The sequence below is a fragment of the Pleuronectes platessa genome, chromosome 6 (genome assembly GCF_947347685.1).
Source record: "Pleuronectes platessa chromosome 6, fPlePla1.1, whole genome shotgun sequence".
Lineage (NCBI taxonomy): Eukaryota > Metazoa > Chordata > Actinopteri > Pleuronectiformes > Pleuronectidae > Pleuronectes > Pleuronectes platessa.
In genome coordinates, this window is record NC_070631.1 from 28,625,911 (window position 1) to 28,644,786 (window position 18,876).

At 43.0% G+C, this 18,876-nt stretch overlaps 1 protein-coding gene across 1 annotated transcript in view; it reads left to right on the forward strand.

Moving 5' to 3' along the window:
* Positions 1-18,876, forward strand: part of ephb2a (eph receptor B2a) — an 85,818-nt gene that overhangs the window by 57,191 nt on the left and 9,751 nt on the right. The window contains exons 9-10 of the mRNA XM_053425502.1: positions 16,826-16,948; positions 17,590-17,837. Of these exons, the coding sequence (XP_053281477.1) occupies positions 16,826-16,948; positions 17,590-17,837 (371 nt within the window). The remainder of the gene's footprint in view (positions 1-16,825; positions 16,949-17,589; positions 17,838-18,876) is intronic.

Sequence of the window (18,876 nt, forward strand, 5' to 3'; positions counted from 1 at the left end):
CGGTCAAAAGAAGCAAAATGATAGCTAAAATAAAGAGGGAAAAGATAAATGTGGCATTTTGGCAGGAGACGTACCTCTCAGGTGCTGAACATGAAAAACTTAAAAAGATGGGGTTTAGAAACACCTTCTTCTCATCATATAAAAAGGAAAGAGAAGGGGAGTAGCTATATTGATCTCAAATGCTGTCAAATTCGAATTAATATCTCAAATTAATGACAGAGAAGGTAGATTCGTTTTGGTAAAAAGAAAAATAGACCAGAAAGAAGTAACATTATTTAATGTCTATTAGAGATGAGCCGGATACTCGGCTGAAACGAGTATCCGGTACGGATAAAGCACTTTTGCCGAGCACGAGTATTATACGAGTAATACGAGTCAATATCTGTGCTCGGACTGAATGAAAATCCTCACACAGCGTCACAGCGCTCCTCCCCTTCACACACCGCTCTGCTCACTCACTCAAAGAACAGCTCTCTGTCTCTCAGTCACTCAGGTTCGCGGGTCTTTTCCGTTAACGTTTAGGGTTTCTTCAGCTTGAAGTTTGTTTTTATTTCAGTTTGTACTTACTTATTAACCAGTAGAGTTCTGTTAAACGTGGGTTCGTTCAGACGTGGTGCTGGTAGAAAGCGACTCGCGTTGCGTCTCTGCCTGTCGGAGATTTTTTTTTTTTTTACTTTAACGGTTTAAACTTTTTTTAAACCGTCAGTTGGCTCTAACCAGTTTTATTTTACTTCACGCACTGAGTGTCTGACAAGTTCTAGGTAGTAGTGGTATAAAAAATATTACAAATTAAGCTACACACACACACACACACTCCCTCTCTCTCTCTGTCTCTCTCTTACTCACACACACACACACACACACACACACACACACACACACACACACACATACACACACACACACACCTGGTGTGGAAATAAATTAAAAAAAATTCAAAGTTAAAAAAGAAAGTTATGTTGAGTATGAAAACACTTGTTATTACATTTCACTTCATAATTGCAACAGCATGTGTTGTATTCATTGTTACAAAACTTGTTCTGTAAATAGTTCGCTTGCTATTGTGATCAAAATCATTGATCTGAAGCTCAATGCAGATGCTGTCCTGTAATAGTTTTCTAATCAGCAATAAATATAACAATTTCTGATCAACCCATATCAATTGCATGCTTAAAATAACATACTGGTTAAAGCCCCGCACGTTTCAAGACAACCCGGCCTACTTCCGGGTTAAATCCAGCCCACTTCCGGGTTAAAACACACCCACTTCCGGGTTAGGCCCCGCCCACTCCGAGTACGGATACGGATACAGATAATTGATATGGTTAACAGATACAGATACAGATAATGCTGTACTCGCTCATCCCTAATGTCTATGCTCCCCCTGGGAGCAATATAACCTTTTTCAGAAGGATATTTGAACTAATTTCATCACAAACGTATGGGACACTTAGATTTTAATATACTTCTGAACCCTTCTTTAGATACAACCAATAGAACAAGAAGAAGGAATTTGACTGAAAAACGCATAAACAAAGTACTTAAAGACTTAGGACTTATTGATGTATGGCGGGGTCTGAATGGCTCAACTCCAGGATATACTTTCTACTCTGCAAGACACACAGCCCACTCAAGGATTGACTATTTTTTCATGTGTAACAAAGATCTACATAGGCTGAAATATTGCAGAATAGGTCAGAGGGATCTGTCAGACCACTCAGGGATTTTTTTAACTTTACATTTAGATGGTAGACAGCGAAAAACTTTGTGGCGACTTAATACCGGTTTGCTAAATGACCATACCTTTAGAAATTCAATGGAGAAGGACTTAGCATTATACATGCAGGACAATAATAATGAAGAAGTAAAACCCAGTATATTATGGGACGCAGCTAAAGCAGGTGAAAACCCAAAAATGTATTGGTTTACAGGAAAAACTGAAGAGACCTGGAACAAATACACATAACAAATAAAGAACCCTCGATTATACAACAAATCAGACACACTAAACAGGAAATAGATAAAATATTAAGTGAGGAGGTAGAGAAAAATATAAGATTCATGAAACAAAGATATTACGAGGCTGGCCCTATGGCTGCAAAATTGTTGGCTTGGAGGCTCAAAAAACAACAGGCAGAAAACATCCACAAGATTTAGAGACCCTACTACAAATAAAATTACTAATAATTTGGACAGTATACAAAAAGCATTTGAAAGATATTATAAATCTTTATATTCTCAATCAGAACAGGTTAATAACCACTCAGCTGCTGAATTTCTGAGCTCCTTAGACCTTCCCACACTAGGTAAAGAAGCTAATGATAAACTCATCTCACCAATAACAAAGGAGGAAATAAGTAAAGCTATCTCAAGTTTAAACACTAACCAAATCACCTGGCACGGATGGCTTTCCTCCAGAATGGTATAAGTCAATGAAAGACCACCTGCTCCCTCTTTTGGAGGCCAGTTTTAATTATATCCTAAAAGGAGGCTCTCTCCCTCCCTCCTGGAGAGAGGCCTTCATATCTGTGATCCCCAAAGAAGGTAAGGACAGAGCAGACTGTAAAGGGTACAGACCTATTAGTGTTTTAAATTCAGACTATAAATTGTATGCCACCATTTTAGCTAAAAGAATGGAACCTGTAATGCCCTTGCTGATAGACGAGGACCAAACAGGATTCATAAAGAATAGACAGACACAGGACAACATAAGAAGAGCCTTACATACCATCGAACAGATTAACAAATACCAAATTAGTGCCATCATGCTCAGTCTAGATGCTGAAAAAGCTTTTGATTCAGTTGGGTGGGGATTTCTGTATTTAGTTATGAAGAGATTTAACTTTAGTAAGGATTTTATACTGTATCCTGGCACTTTACACCTCCCCCACTGCGAGAATTAAAGTTAATGGCAGTCTGTCTGATTCTATAACTTTACAACGTGGTTGCAGGCAGGGCTGCCCCCTCAGCCCTAACCTATTTAATTTATTCATCGAACCTTTAGCCCAAGCAATATGTCAGGAGACAGAATTGGAGGGTATATCCATGGGAGGAGAGGAATACGCGGATGACGTATTGATCACAATAAAAAATCCTAATTCAGGCCTACCTCTATTAATGAAAATGCTGAAAACATATGGGGAATATTCAGGATATGCCCTAAATATACATAAAACACAGGTTATGACATTTAATTACACACCTACAGAAGAACTTAACGTAATGTATAGTTTTAATTGGAACGCACCCTTTATAAAATATCTGGGAGTGAATCTGCCTAAAGACATGTCAAAATTATTCAATATTAACTATAACTGTATTAACAAGAAAATATATGATGACCTTGATGGGTGGAGCCTGTTGCCTCTTGACTTTGGTAGCAGAATAAGATCAATAAAAATGAATATCCTCCCTAGGTTATTATATCTCTTTTTATCATTGCCAGTGGAAATTCCTCTGAAACAATTTAGAGAGTGGAATAAACATATTTCACGATTCATCTGGAATAAACAGAGACTGAGGGTTACATTTTCCACCCTTCAGCTTCCGTAGGATAGGGGCGGCAAGGCCCTCCCATCTTTAAGGGACTACTATTTAGCAGCCCAACTGAGACCTCTAATATATTGGTTTAATTCTTCTTATGTAGCTAAATGGAAAACCATGGAGTTATCATTAACAGATGCACCAATACAATCACTGCTTGGTTGTGTGGGAATGGAGAAAAATATATTACATACAGAGAGCCAATGGGTGAACTGCTCTTTGAAGGTATGGGGCAAGGTGGTTAAAAAATTTGAACTCCAATAACAGATAAAACTACTTAGATGGCCAGCGTATGACCCCGAATTCACACCAGCATCACTAGATCATAGATATAAACAATGGACCTATTATGGTGTTAGGGCTGTAAGCAAAATTGTTAAAAAATGGGAGCTTAATAGCTTTAACAATTTATGTCAAATGTATGGACTAGGTGGGCATGACTTTTACAGGTACTTACAGTTCCGGGATTATTTTTGTAAAAATCTAAAAGGTTGTAACCCAGCGGAGCCACCAGCGATTATTCATATATTTATGGATGCATACAACTCTGGAAATATTAAAGGACTTATAAGCAAGTTATACCACAGCATTACCTCATTGAAGAAGGATTCTACAGACTATGTGAAACAACGATGGGAAAAAGATCTGAACATTATGATAACAGAGGACATGTGGCTGAACGCTTGGGAAACGCAGTCATCCTCCACCAACTCCTGGACTTGGAGAGACCTCTGTTGGAAAAGCTTGATTCGTTTTTTTATAACTCCCAAGCAAAAGGCCAAACAGACTGGTGCACAACTGGCCTGCTGGAGAGAATGCGGAGAGGTCTTTGCTGATCATGCCCATATTTTTTGATCTTGCCCCTCCATCCAGTCTTTCTGGAGAGAAGTGGCAAAAATTGTTTCAAAGGTTCTATGCTTTAATATGAATGTATTATTTTTCACAATTTTCTATCTTGGGAATATGCCAGATAGGTTGAGTAAAGGTGATATATACCTACTTAGGGTCTTGCTGGCTGCAAGTAAAAAGGCCATCACAAAATGTTGGCTCCAGAAAAACGCTCCCGCTACAGACTCTTTTGTTAATATTGTAAAGCAATTACATGTACTAGAGCAAATTACTTATTCAGTCAGACTCCAAAAAGATTTAGGTGAAAAACGATGGCAGAAATGGCAAGCCTACTTGGCCAATGAGTGAGACTGTATGCACGTACTGGGTTTGATACTTTGTCTTTTGGATTTATTGATCACCCCTGGACCTTGAATTTGGGTAATTGTTCAATGTTTTGTATTTGTCTTTTGTTTTACCTCCCTGTACTAAAAGATGAAATCTCATCTCTCATCTCATCGTCATCCGCTTATCCGGGGTCGGGTCGCGGGGGGAGCAGCTCAAGCAGGGGGCCCCAGACTTCCCTTTCCCGGGCCACATTGACCAGCTCTGACGGGGGGATCCCGAGGCGTTCCCAGGCCAGTGTTGAGATATAATCTCTCCACCTAGTCCTGGGTCTTCCCCGAGGTCTCCTCCCCACTGGACGTGCCTGAAACACCTCCCAAGGGAGGCGCCCAGTGGGCATCCTTACCAGATGCCCGAACCACCTCAGCTGACTCCTTTCTAAGTAAAGGAGCAGCGGCTCTAATCCGAGTCCCTCACGGATGACTGAGCTTCTCACCCTATCCCTAAGGGAGACGCCAGCCACCCTTCTGAGAAAACTCATCTCGGCCGCTTGTACCCGTGATCTCGTCCTTTCGGTCATCACCCAGCCCTCATGACCATAGGTGAGGATAGGAACGAAGATCGACCGGTAGATCGAGAGCTTTGCCTTGCGGCTCAGCTCTCTTTTCGTTACAACGGTGCGGTAAAGCGAACGCAATACCGCCCCCGCTGCTCCGATTCTCCGGCCAATCTCACGCTCCATAGTACCCTCACTCGCGAACAAGACCCTGAGGTACTTGAACTCCTTCACTTGGGCTAAGGACTCATTTCCTACCCGGAGTAAGCAATCCATCGGTTTCCTGCTAAGAGTCATGGCCTCAGATTTAGCGGTGCTGATCCTCATCCCAGCCGCTTCACACTCGGCTGCCAGCCGATCCAGTGAGTGCTGAAGGTCACAAGCCGATGATCCAATGAGGACCACATCATCCGCAAAAAGCAGTGACGAGATCCTCAGACCACCGAACTGCAACCCCTCCCCACCACGACTACGCCTCGATATCTTGTCCATGTATATCACAAACAGGATTGGTGACAAGGCGCAGCCCTGGCTAAGACCAGCACCCACTGAGAACGAAACTGACTGGCTGCCGAGGACCCGAACACAGCTCTCGCTTTGGGAGTACAGAGATTGGATGGCCCTGAGGAGAGACCCCCTTACCCCATACTCCCGCAGCACCTCCCACAGTTTCTCCCGGGGGACCCGGTCATACGCCTTCTCCAGATCCACAAAACACAAGTGGACCGGATGGGCATACTCCCAGGCCCCCTCCAGGATCCTTGCGAGAGTGAAGAGCTGGTCCGTAGTTCCACGTCCGGGGCGAAAACCGCATTGTTCCTCTTCAATCTGAGGTTCGACGATCGGCCGAACCCTCCTTTCCAGCACCTTGGAGTAGACTTTACCAGGGAGGCTGAGAAGTGTGATACCCCGATAATTGGTACACACTCTCTGGTCCCCCTTTTTGAACAGGGGAACCACCACCCCGGTTTGCCACTCCTTTGGCACTGTACCCGACTCCCACGCGATGTTGAATAGGCGTGTCAACCATGACAGCCCCTCAACACCCAGAGCCTTTAGCATTTCTGGCTGGATCTCATCAATCCCTGGGGCTTTGCCACTGCGGAGATGTTTGACTACCTCAGTGACCTCCACCAGGGAAATTGACGACGAAACACCATCAACCTCGAGCTCTGCCTCCAACATAGAGGGCGTGTTATTCGGATTCAGGAGTTCCTCAAAGTGTTCCTTCCAACGTCCGACGACCTCCTCAGTTGAGGTCAACAGAGTCCCATCCTTACTGTACACAGCTTGGATGGTTCCCCGTTTCCCCCTCCTGAGGTGCCGGATAGTCTTCCAGAAACACTTTGGTGCCGACCGAAAGTCCTTCTCCATGACCTCTCCGAACTTCTCCCACACCCGCTGCTTAGCCTCCGACACGGCAGCAGCTGCAGCCCTTCGGGCCTGTCGGTACCCTGCAACCGAGTCAGGAGTCCTCCAGGATATCATATCCCGGAAGGCCTCCTTCTTCAATCGGACGGCTTCCCTGACCACCGGTGTCCACCACGGTGTCCGAGGGTTACCGCCCCTTGAGGAACCTAAGACCCTGAGGCCACAGCTAGCCGCCGCAGCTTCAGCAATGGAGGCTTTGAACACTGCCCACTCCGGCTCAATGTCCCCAACCTCCACAGGAATGCCAGAAAAACTCCGCCGGAGGTGTGAGTTGAAGATACCTAGGACGGGGGCCTCCTCCAGACGTTCCCAGTTCACCCGCACTACTCGTTTGGGCTTACCAGGTCTATCCGGAAATTTCCCCCATTCCCTGATCCAACTCACAACCAGATGGTGGTCGGTTGACAGTTCCGCCCCTCTCTTTACCCGAGTGTCCAAAACATGCGGCCTCAGATCAGATGACACGATCACAAAATCGATCATTGATCTTCGGCCTAGGGTACTCTGGTACCAGGTACACTTATGAGCACCCTTATGTTCGAACATGGTGTTTGTTATGGATAATCCATGACTAGCACAGAAGTCCAATAACAAACGACCGCTCGGGTTCAGATCAGGGAGGCCGTTCCTCCCCACCACGCCTCTCCAGGTATCTCCATCGTTGCCCACGTGGGCGTTGAAGTCACCCAGCAGAACTACGGAGTCCCCTACTGGAGCCCCATGCAGGACTCCATTCAGGGTCTCCAAGAAGGCCGAGTACTCTGAGCTGCTGTTTGGTGCATACGCACAAACAACAGTCAGAGTTTTCCCCCCTACAACCCTTAGGCGCAGGGAGGCGACCCTCTCGTCTACCGGGGTAAACTCCAACACCGCGGCGCTCAGCCGGGGATTTATGAGTATCCCCACACCCGCCCGGCGCCTCACGCCCTTGGCAACTCCGGAGAAGAATAGAGTCCAACCCTTATCCAGGAGTACGGTACCAGAGCCGAGACTGTGCGTGGAGGTAAGCCCCACCAGATCTAACTGGTAGCGCTCCACCTCCCTCACAAGCTCCGGTTCCTTTCCCCACAGCGAGGTGACGTTCATCGTCCCCAGAGCCAGCTTCTGGTCCGTCGAGACCCCTAACCTTCGCTGCCACCCATATGGCTGCGCACCCGACCCCAACGGGTCTTCCCACAGGTGGTGGGCCCATGAGATGAAGAGAGGGGGGGTGCCACGTAGTTTGTTCGGGCTATGCCCGACCGGGCTCCGTGGCAAACCCGGCCACCAGGTGCTCGCCATCGAGCCCTCCGTCTGGGCCTAGCTCCAGACGGGGGCCCCGGGCTTCCTCCGGGCCGGGTCACATCTCCTCTTCCGTCGATATTCATTGAGGGTTTTTGAACCATCCTTAGTCTGGCCCCTCACCTGAGACCACTCTGCCATGAGAGACCCTACCAGGAGCACAAGGCTCCAGACAACACAGCCCTCAGGTTCACAGGGACACGCAAACCTCTCCACCACGATAAGGTGACGGTTCCAGGAGAGGTAAAAGATGAAAATGATCTATAAATAAAGAGTTGTTTTTTTTTTTGTTTTTTTTTTCAAAAAAAAAGAAAAAGTTTGGGATTTCTGTTAAAACTTTAACAAACTTTTCAGATGCACCATTCGGAGAATTCTCTCAGGCTGCATTACTGCCTCGTATGGTAGCTGCTCTGCTGCTGACCGTAAGGCCCTGCAGAGGGTGGTGAAGACAGCGGAGCGTATCATCGGCTGTCATCTCCCTTCCGTGCAAGGAATCTACAACACAAGATGCCTGAGAACAGCACAGAACATCATAAAGGACCACAGCCACCCAGTCTATGGAATTCTCACACTGCTGCCGTCTGGCAGACATTACCAGAGCATCCGAGCATGGACTACCAGACTCACAAACAGCTTTTTCCCCAGGCCGTACGACTTCTGAACCAGCAACACTGACCCACTGAACAGTCGCCATCACCATGTACATTCTGCTCCCCCATTCATACAACTACAGTTATCATTACTTACTACACATATACCACACGAACCGCCCTTAACTGGTTTAAATCGTATTTTTCTGATCGCTCCCAATTCGTGCAAATGAATGTGAGTCATCTGTGTGCACCAAAGTTAACCATGGTGTACCACAGGGCTCTGTGCTCGGCCCAATTTTATTCTCATTATATATGCTTCCACTAGGAAACATTATCAGGACACACTCTGTAAATTTCCATTGCTATGCGGATGACACCCAGTTATATTTGTCAATAAAACCTGAACAAAGTAATCAATTAACTAAACTTCGAACATGTCTCAAGGACATAAAAACCTGGATGACCCGCAATTTTCTCTTATTAAACTCAGACAAAACAGAGGTTATAATACTTGGCCCCAAACACCTTAGAGATACATTATCTAACGATATAGCTGCGCTAGACGACATTGCCCTTGCTTCCAATGAAACAGTCAGGAACTTGGGAGTGATCTTTGATCCTGATTTATCCTTTAATTCTCACTTAAAACAAATTTCTAGGACCGCTTTTTTCCACTTGCGTAATATTTCAAAAATCAGACATGTCCTTTCACAAAAAGATGCAGAAAAACGAGTCCACGCCTTTGTTACATCGAGACTGGACTATTGTAATTCATTATTATCAGGCAGACATGGGAGTAAGTCACTCATGTGCAAGTCACAAGCAAGTCTCAAGTCATAACCTTCAAGTCTCAAGCAAGTCCAAGTCACTGTGGTTAGAATCAAGCAAGTCACAAGTCAAGTCATTGCTCAGGTCAAGCAAGTCACAAGTCAAGTCATACAAAAATCATATTATCTAACCCAGTTTCTACATTTAAAAATCAGTCAAGAGAGTGGTTCACAATCACAAGTTGTTTTATTTCAACATTAACAATCATAATGTCTACACATTAACAATAACTCAAACTATTGAGCAGCCTGCTTACAATTGCCCAACTTACTGAACTGCTTGCGTCCACCTTCAGGAGGGTCACGCAATTTCTCAATGGCCTGTTAAGGCATCTGTCTAAGGTGCTTCTCATTAACATTTCTGTGAACAAAAAAGTATTGTATCATCAACTAAATGGAACATAAAATTAAAATAAATATATCAAAATAAATAAATAAATATTGCCTGAAATGTAAACATTACTGAAATGAAAAAACATTACATCAAACCATGAAAACGTATTCACCATTCCTCCCAGGTGTCAGGCTCCAAATAACAGGGACAGCAGTGGTTGTGTAAGTGGCGTTGCATAAATAAGGTTATTTCATTTTGCACACTTAATAATCAATATTTTAATAATAAATCTTAGGTTAAAATGTAGATAGTGTAAATATGAACAGGACGAAATAACAAGAATAGCATGTGGCATACCAAAGCCATTATGTGAATAGTTTGAAATTTTTTTTTTTTTATCATTACCTCCAACCTATGAACAGAATCAATTAGAACCTCTAGGTGGCTCGCTGTATACGAGAACAGATCAAGTCATCAGTCAATCTCCCTACATGTTGTAGAATATTATTTGCAATACATCGACTTACAATGCATTGCATTTGCAAAAAATTAAATTTGAGAGTACTTTGTCACTCAGTTGTGAACGATGGGGTCGCATTATCACCCCACCATGGCTGAACACACGTTCAACAGGTGCACTTGATGCAGGGACTGCCATGACCCTTACCGCCACCTTGAACAAAGAGGGGAGGGTGCGCCTGTTCATGGCCCAAAACTGAAGGCAGCTCTGTCCATCACAAATGTCGAGGTAGTGGTTCAACTGAATTTGGGGAGTGGAATTTGAACTCATCTTCATATTTTTGCGGTATGCTGAGAACAGCCCAGTCTGACGCTCTGGCTCTGACGGTGTAATTGGCTCATCGGTGATTGGACTGGTCGTGGTCATGGTCATGCCAGCATCTCTGAGAATCAAGCCTGATAAACAAGCAAAAACAATAGTCACAAAATATTTCTATAACAATTTCAATTTTGTCCACTTCATTAACATAAATGTGGGAGGGAAAATATTAGGAACACTTTTCAATATATTATTCTCTCCAGTATACCACTATCACCCACTACAACCTCAATAATAACTATAAAGTAGAATTATCACCTTTCTGACAATGTAAACAAAAACTGAAGTGCTCAGTGTGTATATATCAACATACTAAACATTCCTTTTACAGACTATTTCTTCTTAGGTCTGACATTTAAATTGGATTAATACGGAAAAAATAACATACTTTTTATCATCACAGACACATCCTCCTTGACGTTTTCAGGGGCCAAAACATCATGGGCCAACCACATGGTGCCGAATGAAGGATCCAGCAAAGCAGCTTTTAGGTATAGAGGGTCAGAGAACGGCAAGGTTGCTCCATCACTCTGGTCGTCTGCCATCCTCACATGTACAAAGATCCCTCTGAATCTTCTTTGGAGTGATTCTTGCAGGCTACGGATCAAACCACCCATGTAGTGCACTCTCTCTTTTTGATTTTCCAAGTGATGATTAAGAGAAAGGATGCAGGGTACCACAGCACTTATAGTGACAATTTTTTCTCCTTGTGTGAGATCCGTGGCTTCTCCAAAGGGTTGAAGAACATCCACCAGTTCCCTTATCTGACTCCACTCTCTAGCTGTGAATACTGTCTCTTTGTGTCCCGCATCTTCAAGAACTGCAGACAGTTTCAGTTGGTCACAGTTAAGCACTGATTTCAGTTGCCTAAGTGTGGAATTCCAGCGTGTGGTTACAGAGGCAGGGATTCCACGCTGTCCAAACTCCATCTCAAATTTGTCTTTGAAAGTGGTGCTCGTGTGGAGCAAAGAGCTCAACCTTGAAGCTTTGGAGAGAGCTGCACTGATTATTTTAGTGTCTTTAAGGCCATCACCTATAGTCAATTGAAGGGTATGTGCAAAACATTGAAGTCTTGTCTGGGACTTTGCACTCAATACATTCTCAAACCTCTCCTGCTCTTCCACTGTCAGGTTGTTCCAAATGTTGAAATCATCATGGTCGTCATCTTCATCTTCCTGTCCAGGAAAACATGTACTGAACGCCTTTTTCATGTTTGCAGCGTTGTCACAGATGATGTGGTCGACCTTTTTCTTCATTTGATATTCTTCACATATTTGCTCAAATTCTTCACAAATTCTTTCCCCTGTATGGGAACCTCTGAAGCGGTTGCATGCGAGCAACTGAGATTTTAACTGAAGACTGTCATCTTCGATGTTGATCCAATGTCCTGTGACTCCAAGAAAGCCTCTCATCCTGCGGTCTGACCATATGTCTACAGTCACTGACACATTATCTGCCTTTGCTAGTTCATTTTTTAGCTTACTTTGTCTATCTCCCACCAGACTGTCAATCTTTGAAGTAATTGTTCTTCGACTGACTGGAGAGTACTTGTTGTCCACTATTGACAAAAACTGATGAAAGCTTTGATGTTCAACGATGGACAATGGCATGTTGCAATTTATTATGAGGTCCGACAGTATTGAGTGTGTAATGGCTTTCTGCTGGGGATGGTTGCAGTTGTATAGTGGCACACTCCTTGATTCGATGAATTGGTTGATTGAAGGCTGTTTAAGATCCAAAGTATCTTTGGTATGGATGTACTCTTCATATCTGTAGACAGTAAAAAGAAAAGAGGAATATATTTACACATTATGATTCATATATTATTCATTGCATAGTAAATCATTAGTTTAGTTCTATGAATGCAAGAATCAAATAAGATTACTTGTTATCCTGGAACTGCTGACCATATAGCTAGGACTCAATCAGTCTGTTCAATTTCTGTGAATTGGCTCTTTTAAAATGCACTGAAATGTTCATACATTTAAACAAAATCTGTTAATATGCAATGTGGGATGCAGTTTTTATAGGGCTTATGACAAGTCAAATTAAAATGTGAGTTAAATTTCCCGAGAGAAATATTGACTTTAGGATAAATGTATAATATTCATATATATATATATATATATTCTCCACTCCTCTTTCTTTCTTTACACTGTAAGGTAATAATGTGTTAATAACTTCATCTGCTTGTATTACATATTAAAAAATAAATAAATGTAAGAGTGAAAAGGCTTTAAATAAGACAGAAAATAAAATAGAGCCTCAAATCTATCAAACCAAATTCCCTTAAATTCCCTGGCATACAGGATTTTCAATATCAGTGTTACACAACCATCAATCAAACACATAGAAATACACTCTCTTCACTCATAGTTTTTCTCAAACTCTCGCTCTCACACACACACACGCGCACACACACACACACACACACACACACACACACACACACACACACACACACACTCACACACACTCGCTCTCTCTCTCTCTCTCAAAAACTTGAAGTGACACGTTAATCTGCAGTGGCAATCCGCGAGTCGCGGCCGTTAATCAGCGTGCATAAATATGCACTGACTTGCTCGTAATGTTAGCTTAATAAACTACTGTGTTGGAATTCATGTTAGCAACCGTTACCTTTCTAGTTAACGTCTGACCCATTTGACCAGCCAATAAGTTAGCTAAAGACACTTTTACTGCGCATTTTATTGAGAAGACATTAGGTTATAGATAGCCTTCTAGCCACGGTCAATTTAAGATATGTAGGCCTAAGTGTTAGCAAACGTTAGCTTTGTAACAGCCGTACAGCTAGCTAAAAGACACAGTCACGTAGCTTACCTTTTTTTGTGGGTTTTGTAGTGACGGATGAAGTTGGATGTGGTGGCGATCGTGTCACTGATTTTTGAGCTGCAGACCTTGCATACCGCTGTCCTCTTTTTCTTATTCTCATCGACAATGTAATCTTTGAACCCAAATTTAATTATTTTTGGTCTTGCCGCCTCCATGACTGCTGCTCCTGTGTTGACCTGCTCACGCAGTGGCAGTTTGTCCGTGCAGCGCGCGATCACCCGAGATGCGTACATTCATTGCACTGTAAAATCACCCGATCATTTTTCAAAATAAAATAATAAATATATAGGCTAAATATATAAATAAAACATAATTTCTAACTTAATCTAACTTTTAAAAAGTCGAGTCATTTCGAGTCATCTGTCTCAAGTCTAAGTCAAGTCTCAAGTCATGAAGACCAAGTCTAAGTCAAGTCGAGTCTTTTATCAGTGTAATTCAAGCAAGTCTCAAGTCCTCAAATTTGCGACTCGAGTCTGACTCGAGTCCCCCATGTCTGTTATCAGGCTCCAGCAGTAAGTCGTTAAAGACTCTACAGCTTGTCCAAAATGCCGCAGCACGTGTCCTGACGAGAACAAAGAGAAGAGAGCACATTTCTCCAGTATTAGCATCGCTACACTGACTTCCAGTTAAATCTAGAATAGAATTTAAAATTCTCCTCCTCACCTTCAAGGCCCTTAATAATATAGCGCCTTTTTACCTTAAAGAGCTGTTAGTACCTTATAAACCCACTAGAGCACTCCGCTTCCAGAATTCAAGCCTACTTGTCGTCCCTAAAGTCTCTAAAAGTAGAGTAGGAGCCAGAGCTTTTAGCCATCAAGCCCCTCGGCTGTGGAATAATATACCACTTTCAGTTCGGGAGGGAGACACCATCTTTTCGTTTAAGAGTAGGCTCAAAACCTTCCTTTTTGATAAAGCTTATAGTTAGAGATAATTAGTGCGGAAGAACGTAACTTTTTCTATTTTATGACACATGACACACGGAGCTTCTCTTTCCAGCTTCTCCTTCCTCTTCTCCATCCCTATCCCCCATCCCCGGAATCCCTTTGCTTTATCACCCGCAGATCCAGGGCCTCTGTGGCCACACCATGGATTGCGGTTTGTTGATCGCGGTGTTGGATCCAGTGTGGCGGATTCTGAGTCATGTGGGCTGATCGTGGTGCTGGTGGCGGACCCTGTGTCGTGTTGATATTGGGCACGGGCGGTGGACCAGGACCGCGGTGGTGGCTCGTGATGGGTCCTGGTGGGCGGCGGTGGATGGTGACTGAGGACTGGAGTGGCGTCTGGTCTGGATGGTGGATCGTGGTCTGGATGGTTGATGACCATGGACTGTGATTGCAGCGGGACTGCTTGGCATATCATGTTGGGGTTGTCCTTCGGGATGTCTACCCTCATCAAATGCTGCTAGAGACTTTGATTATTGATGATGTTCTCCTACACGTGGCATCTATTGCACTTCTGTCCGTCCTGGGAGAGGGATTCCTCACATGTGGCTCTCTCTGAGGTTTCTACGTATTTTTACCCTGTTAAAAGGGTTTTTAGTAGTTTTTCCTTACGCCGGGTTCACACCGGACGTGGAAGCGACGCCGAAGCGAGGCGTAAGCGCAGCGCCAATCCTCTGGCTCCCATCCACTCCCATGTTAAACCACAGCGCTGAACACACCGGAGGCTGAAGCGTAGCGTTGTGCCGCGGCTGCCTAGCGCCGTGAAGCGATCGTTTCGGCGTCGAGTCTATTTTTTCCGCTTGACGCGAGCGTATCGCGACAGGAAACACTCTGAAAATGATTTTAAACGATATAGCTGACATATTTTATTTGATATAAATGATCAAATATGCATCCCATACTTTGTATTCACGTTCTGTTGTCTTGGAGTTTTAATTTTACCACTTTTACCAACCACATTATTTAATGTCCCCCTCTGCCCATCCATTACAGCCACACAAGCAGTCATAAAGGGGGGGGGGGCTACGTATTCTCCACATAGGCTTGAGTGGAGAATACGTAATTTACCCTCGACACCCGACATTTACCGGAGCTAACAGCGGAGAAGTTCTTCAACATGGATGACATTAAATTAATAATTGAAGTGGAGAAGTAACTTGAGTTGTTGATTCTCAGCATATGTTGTATAAAGACAACACCAAAAAAGACACATGTTGGGACGCTGTTGCAGTTAATGTTGGAGCAACAAGTAAGTATATGCTAAAAAAAAATGATTAAATGCCGTTTTTACTGCAGGCTGATAACAGCAGAAGTATGTGATATTATTAGTAATGCGCGGCGCTTCGGCGTCGCTACCGCGTCCGGTGTGACCAGCCAAGCGCCGGCGCGCCAGGGATTAGCGCTTACGCCACGCTTCGGCGTCGCTTCCGCGTCCGGTGTGAACCTGGCGTTACTCTTGCTGAGGGTTAAGGACAGAGGATGTCACACCCTGTTAAAGCCCTATGAGATGAATTGTAATTTGTGAATATGGGCTATACAAATAAAATTTGATTGATATATGTATATTATTTAATTTAATATTGCAGTGCATGTTGTTGCTGTGACTTTTTACTAGATGTGCTCCTTACAATCATTAGTAAAATAGAGTCATAGATTATTGCACATAAAACTACATTAATTTATAATACAACAAATAATTAAAAACAGTTGTGGATCAAGGTAAACATAATCTTCAATGTAGGCATATTAATCTTTAGTCCTTAATATTTAGTGAGTATAATTTATAGGAGAAATATAAGAATTAAGAAAGAACACTGGAGGAACAAAAGCTGCTCGTACATCTAATATGTGTGCAGTAACTAAACAGTGTGTAGTTTGACTGTAATGATGGTGATGGAGGAAAGATGTAAACAGTCCAGGAGTCATTAATCATCACAGTGTATGTAGCATCGCACATCTGTTCTGACGTCTCTTCTGAGGTTAGAACACAGTGTTAAAAAATGTTAGACAAAACTATTTAATGTTAGCTCACATGCTAACTACCTCGGATGATGGAAGCTAGCCGGTGTAGGTGGGCGTGTTTATACTCCTCGAGTTTGAAGTCGGAGGTTAGACCCAGCTCCTCCCTTTTATCCAAATATGGTAACGTCTGCCTCAGCCTGGTTCAAAATATTAAAGATGCTGTGATCATATTTGAAACTCTCTACTTCAAAACAGGAGTTCACAAACCAGTGGGTGACGTTATACTAGGCTGCCACTTGGTCCCAACCAATACAGTTAGCCCTTTCTGATTGTTTTCTCTCAAGAGACAATGTCCCGAAAACCTTTAATTTCCGTTGGTTTTGAATATATTTAATATTGAATATATTACAATTGAAACGCTGATGTATTTGGACCCTCTTTGAAGGCCCAGAAGGTCCTAGGGGTAACCTGATTTTGTGTGTTCTTACTGTTGAAGTGTCACCAGGAATGAAGATATACATTGACCCCTTCACATATGAAGACCCCAATGAAGCAGTCAGAGAGTTTGCCAAGGAGATTGACATTTCCTGTGTGAAGATTGAACAAGTGATTGGTGCAGGTAAAGGAAAACAGTGCATGTAAAATAAATTAATCCAGCCAATTAGGAGCTAGTGCCTAATCGGGAACCAGTTCTCTGTGTTTCCATGGTCAAAAAAGTGGCTCTCGGAGAGAAAAACTGGTTGAGAGTGGCACCAACTCATTGCTGGTCTAGAAGTAAGAACTTCTTAAATCAGAGGCTGGGGGCAGGATTATAGTGACCAATAAGACCAACCACAACTTTGTTCCAACCACTTGTAATTAAATGTCACTTCAGCGCTCTGTGTGCAAAACATGACGTGTGTTGATACAGAGCTAAATATGTTGTCTGAGTTCTGACATATAATTTAAAATATATATGCCAGTTCCAATATCATCAAAATTCTATTGACGTGTTACTTTCAAATAATGTTCATTCTGGCTTTCTTAATAAGACATAAATGGTGACATAGTTTAGCATTTTCCAAGTCTTGTTTCCATACTTTTATTGAAACCCAACTGTTACTTGAACTTCCCATGTAAACATAGCTTAAAACTGGTAAATGGTTCACTTTAAACTGAATTTAACTTGATGAAGTGACTTTCAAGCCTGAAACCCACTTGTTGCTGCCTTATTTTATCATTAATCAAACTTAACACTGAATCCTCTTGTCTTCCTATCAGGAGAGTTTGGGGAAGTGTGTAGTGGAAACCTTCGTCAGCCTGGGAAGAGAGAGATCCTTGTGGCTATTAAGACACTAAAGGCGGGATACACTGAACGCCAGAGGCGGGACTTTCTAAGTGAGGCATCAATCATGGGCCAATTTGACCATCCCAACATAATCCATCTAGAGGGGGTTGTGACCAAGAGCAACCCTGTGATGATCATTACTGAGTTCATGGAGAATGGATCCCTTGACTCCTTCCTCAGGGTAAAGGAGCCGTACTGATTAAAGACAAAGTTATCTTATAGGCACTGATGGCCATCTACTCATCCATTGCACTTTTTCCATAAGAAAGATTGTTTTGTATATGTGTGATATGTTGTATGCCCTGTTAATGGCAATGTCATTGGAGATCATTGGAAATGAGGGGTATACTTCGATTGCTACATATTGCAGTGCCAATAAGTGCTACATAATTAAACACTTAACATTAGTTTATTCAGTGAGATCATGTTGGTCATCATCTGGCAGAACTTTTTGTTTTGAATCAAGGAGAGGGGTGAGTCCAGCAATCAGCAGGTTGGACTGCCAAAACTAAACTGCGATTGACTTTTACTTAAACATCACACTCTCTAAACATTCATTGTTAATGAGGACAAGGTGGCACCTGTTACCTCAGGACATTTTATATGGTAAATGGTTTGTATTTATATAGCACTTTTTTAGTCTTGATGACCACTCAAAGCGGTGTACCGTACAGTTTGCCATTCAGCCATTCACACACACATTCATACATTGCATCTATTAGCAGCACTTCTTTTTCTGCCTAACCAACACATACTTTGGCAATTCAGATGGGCCCAAGCACATTTGCTGTTTAAATGTTGGGAAAATGACAATTGTTTCAATCTGATACTTGTGTCACACTTTGCCTTACTGTGTGCCATGTGTAAATTAGGGCCTATAGTCTCAACAACTAATTTCAGTCTGCATGTGCACCTAAACAGAATGGGCTCATGCACACACAGCTAGCAGTAGGGGAGAGCAGGGTAATGTGGGACATCGGGTAATGTGAGCCACCCCCTGTATCTAGGCAATGGAACACATTTGTGGTCATTTGACCATTATGTTTTCAAGCCCCTCCCATTCCCCCCTTGCCATGAAGGAGAAGTTGGAGCTGGTGCTGTGGAATGTATGTTTTTTCATAAAAATTTGTTTTTTGCATGTAAAAGTAAATTTTCTTGCTTTGAACTTAATCAACTGTTGTGTCAAAACAAATTGAATATGGGAAGAAAAGCTTATATCA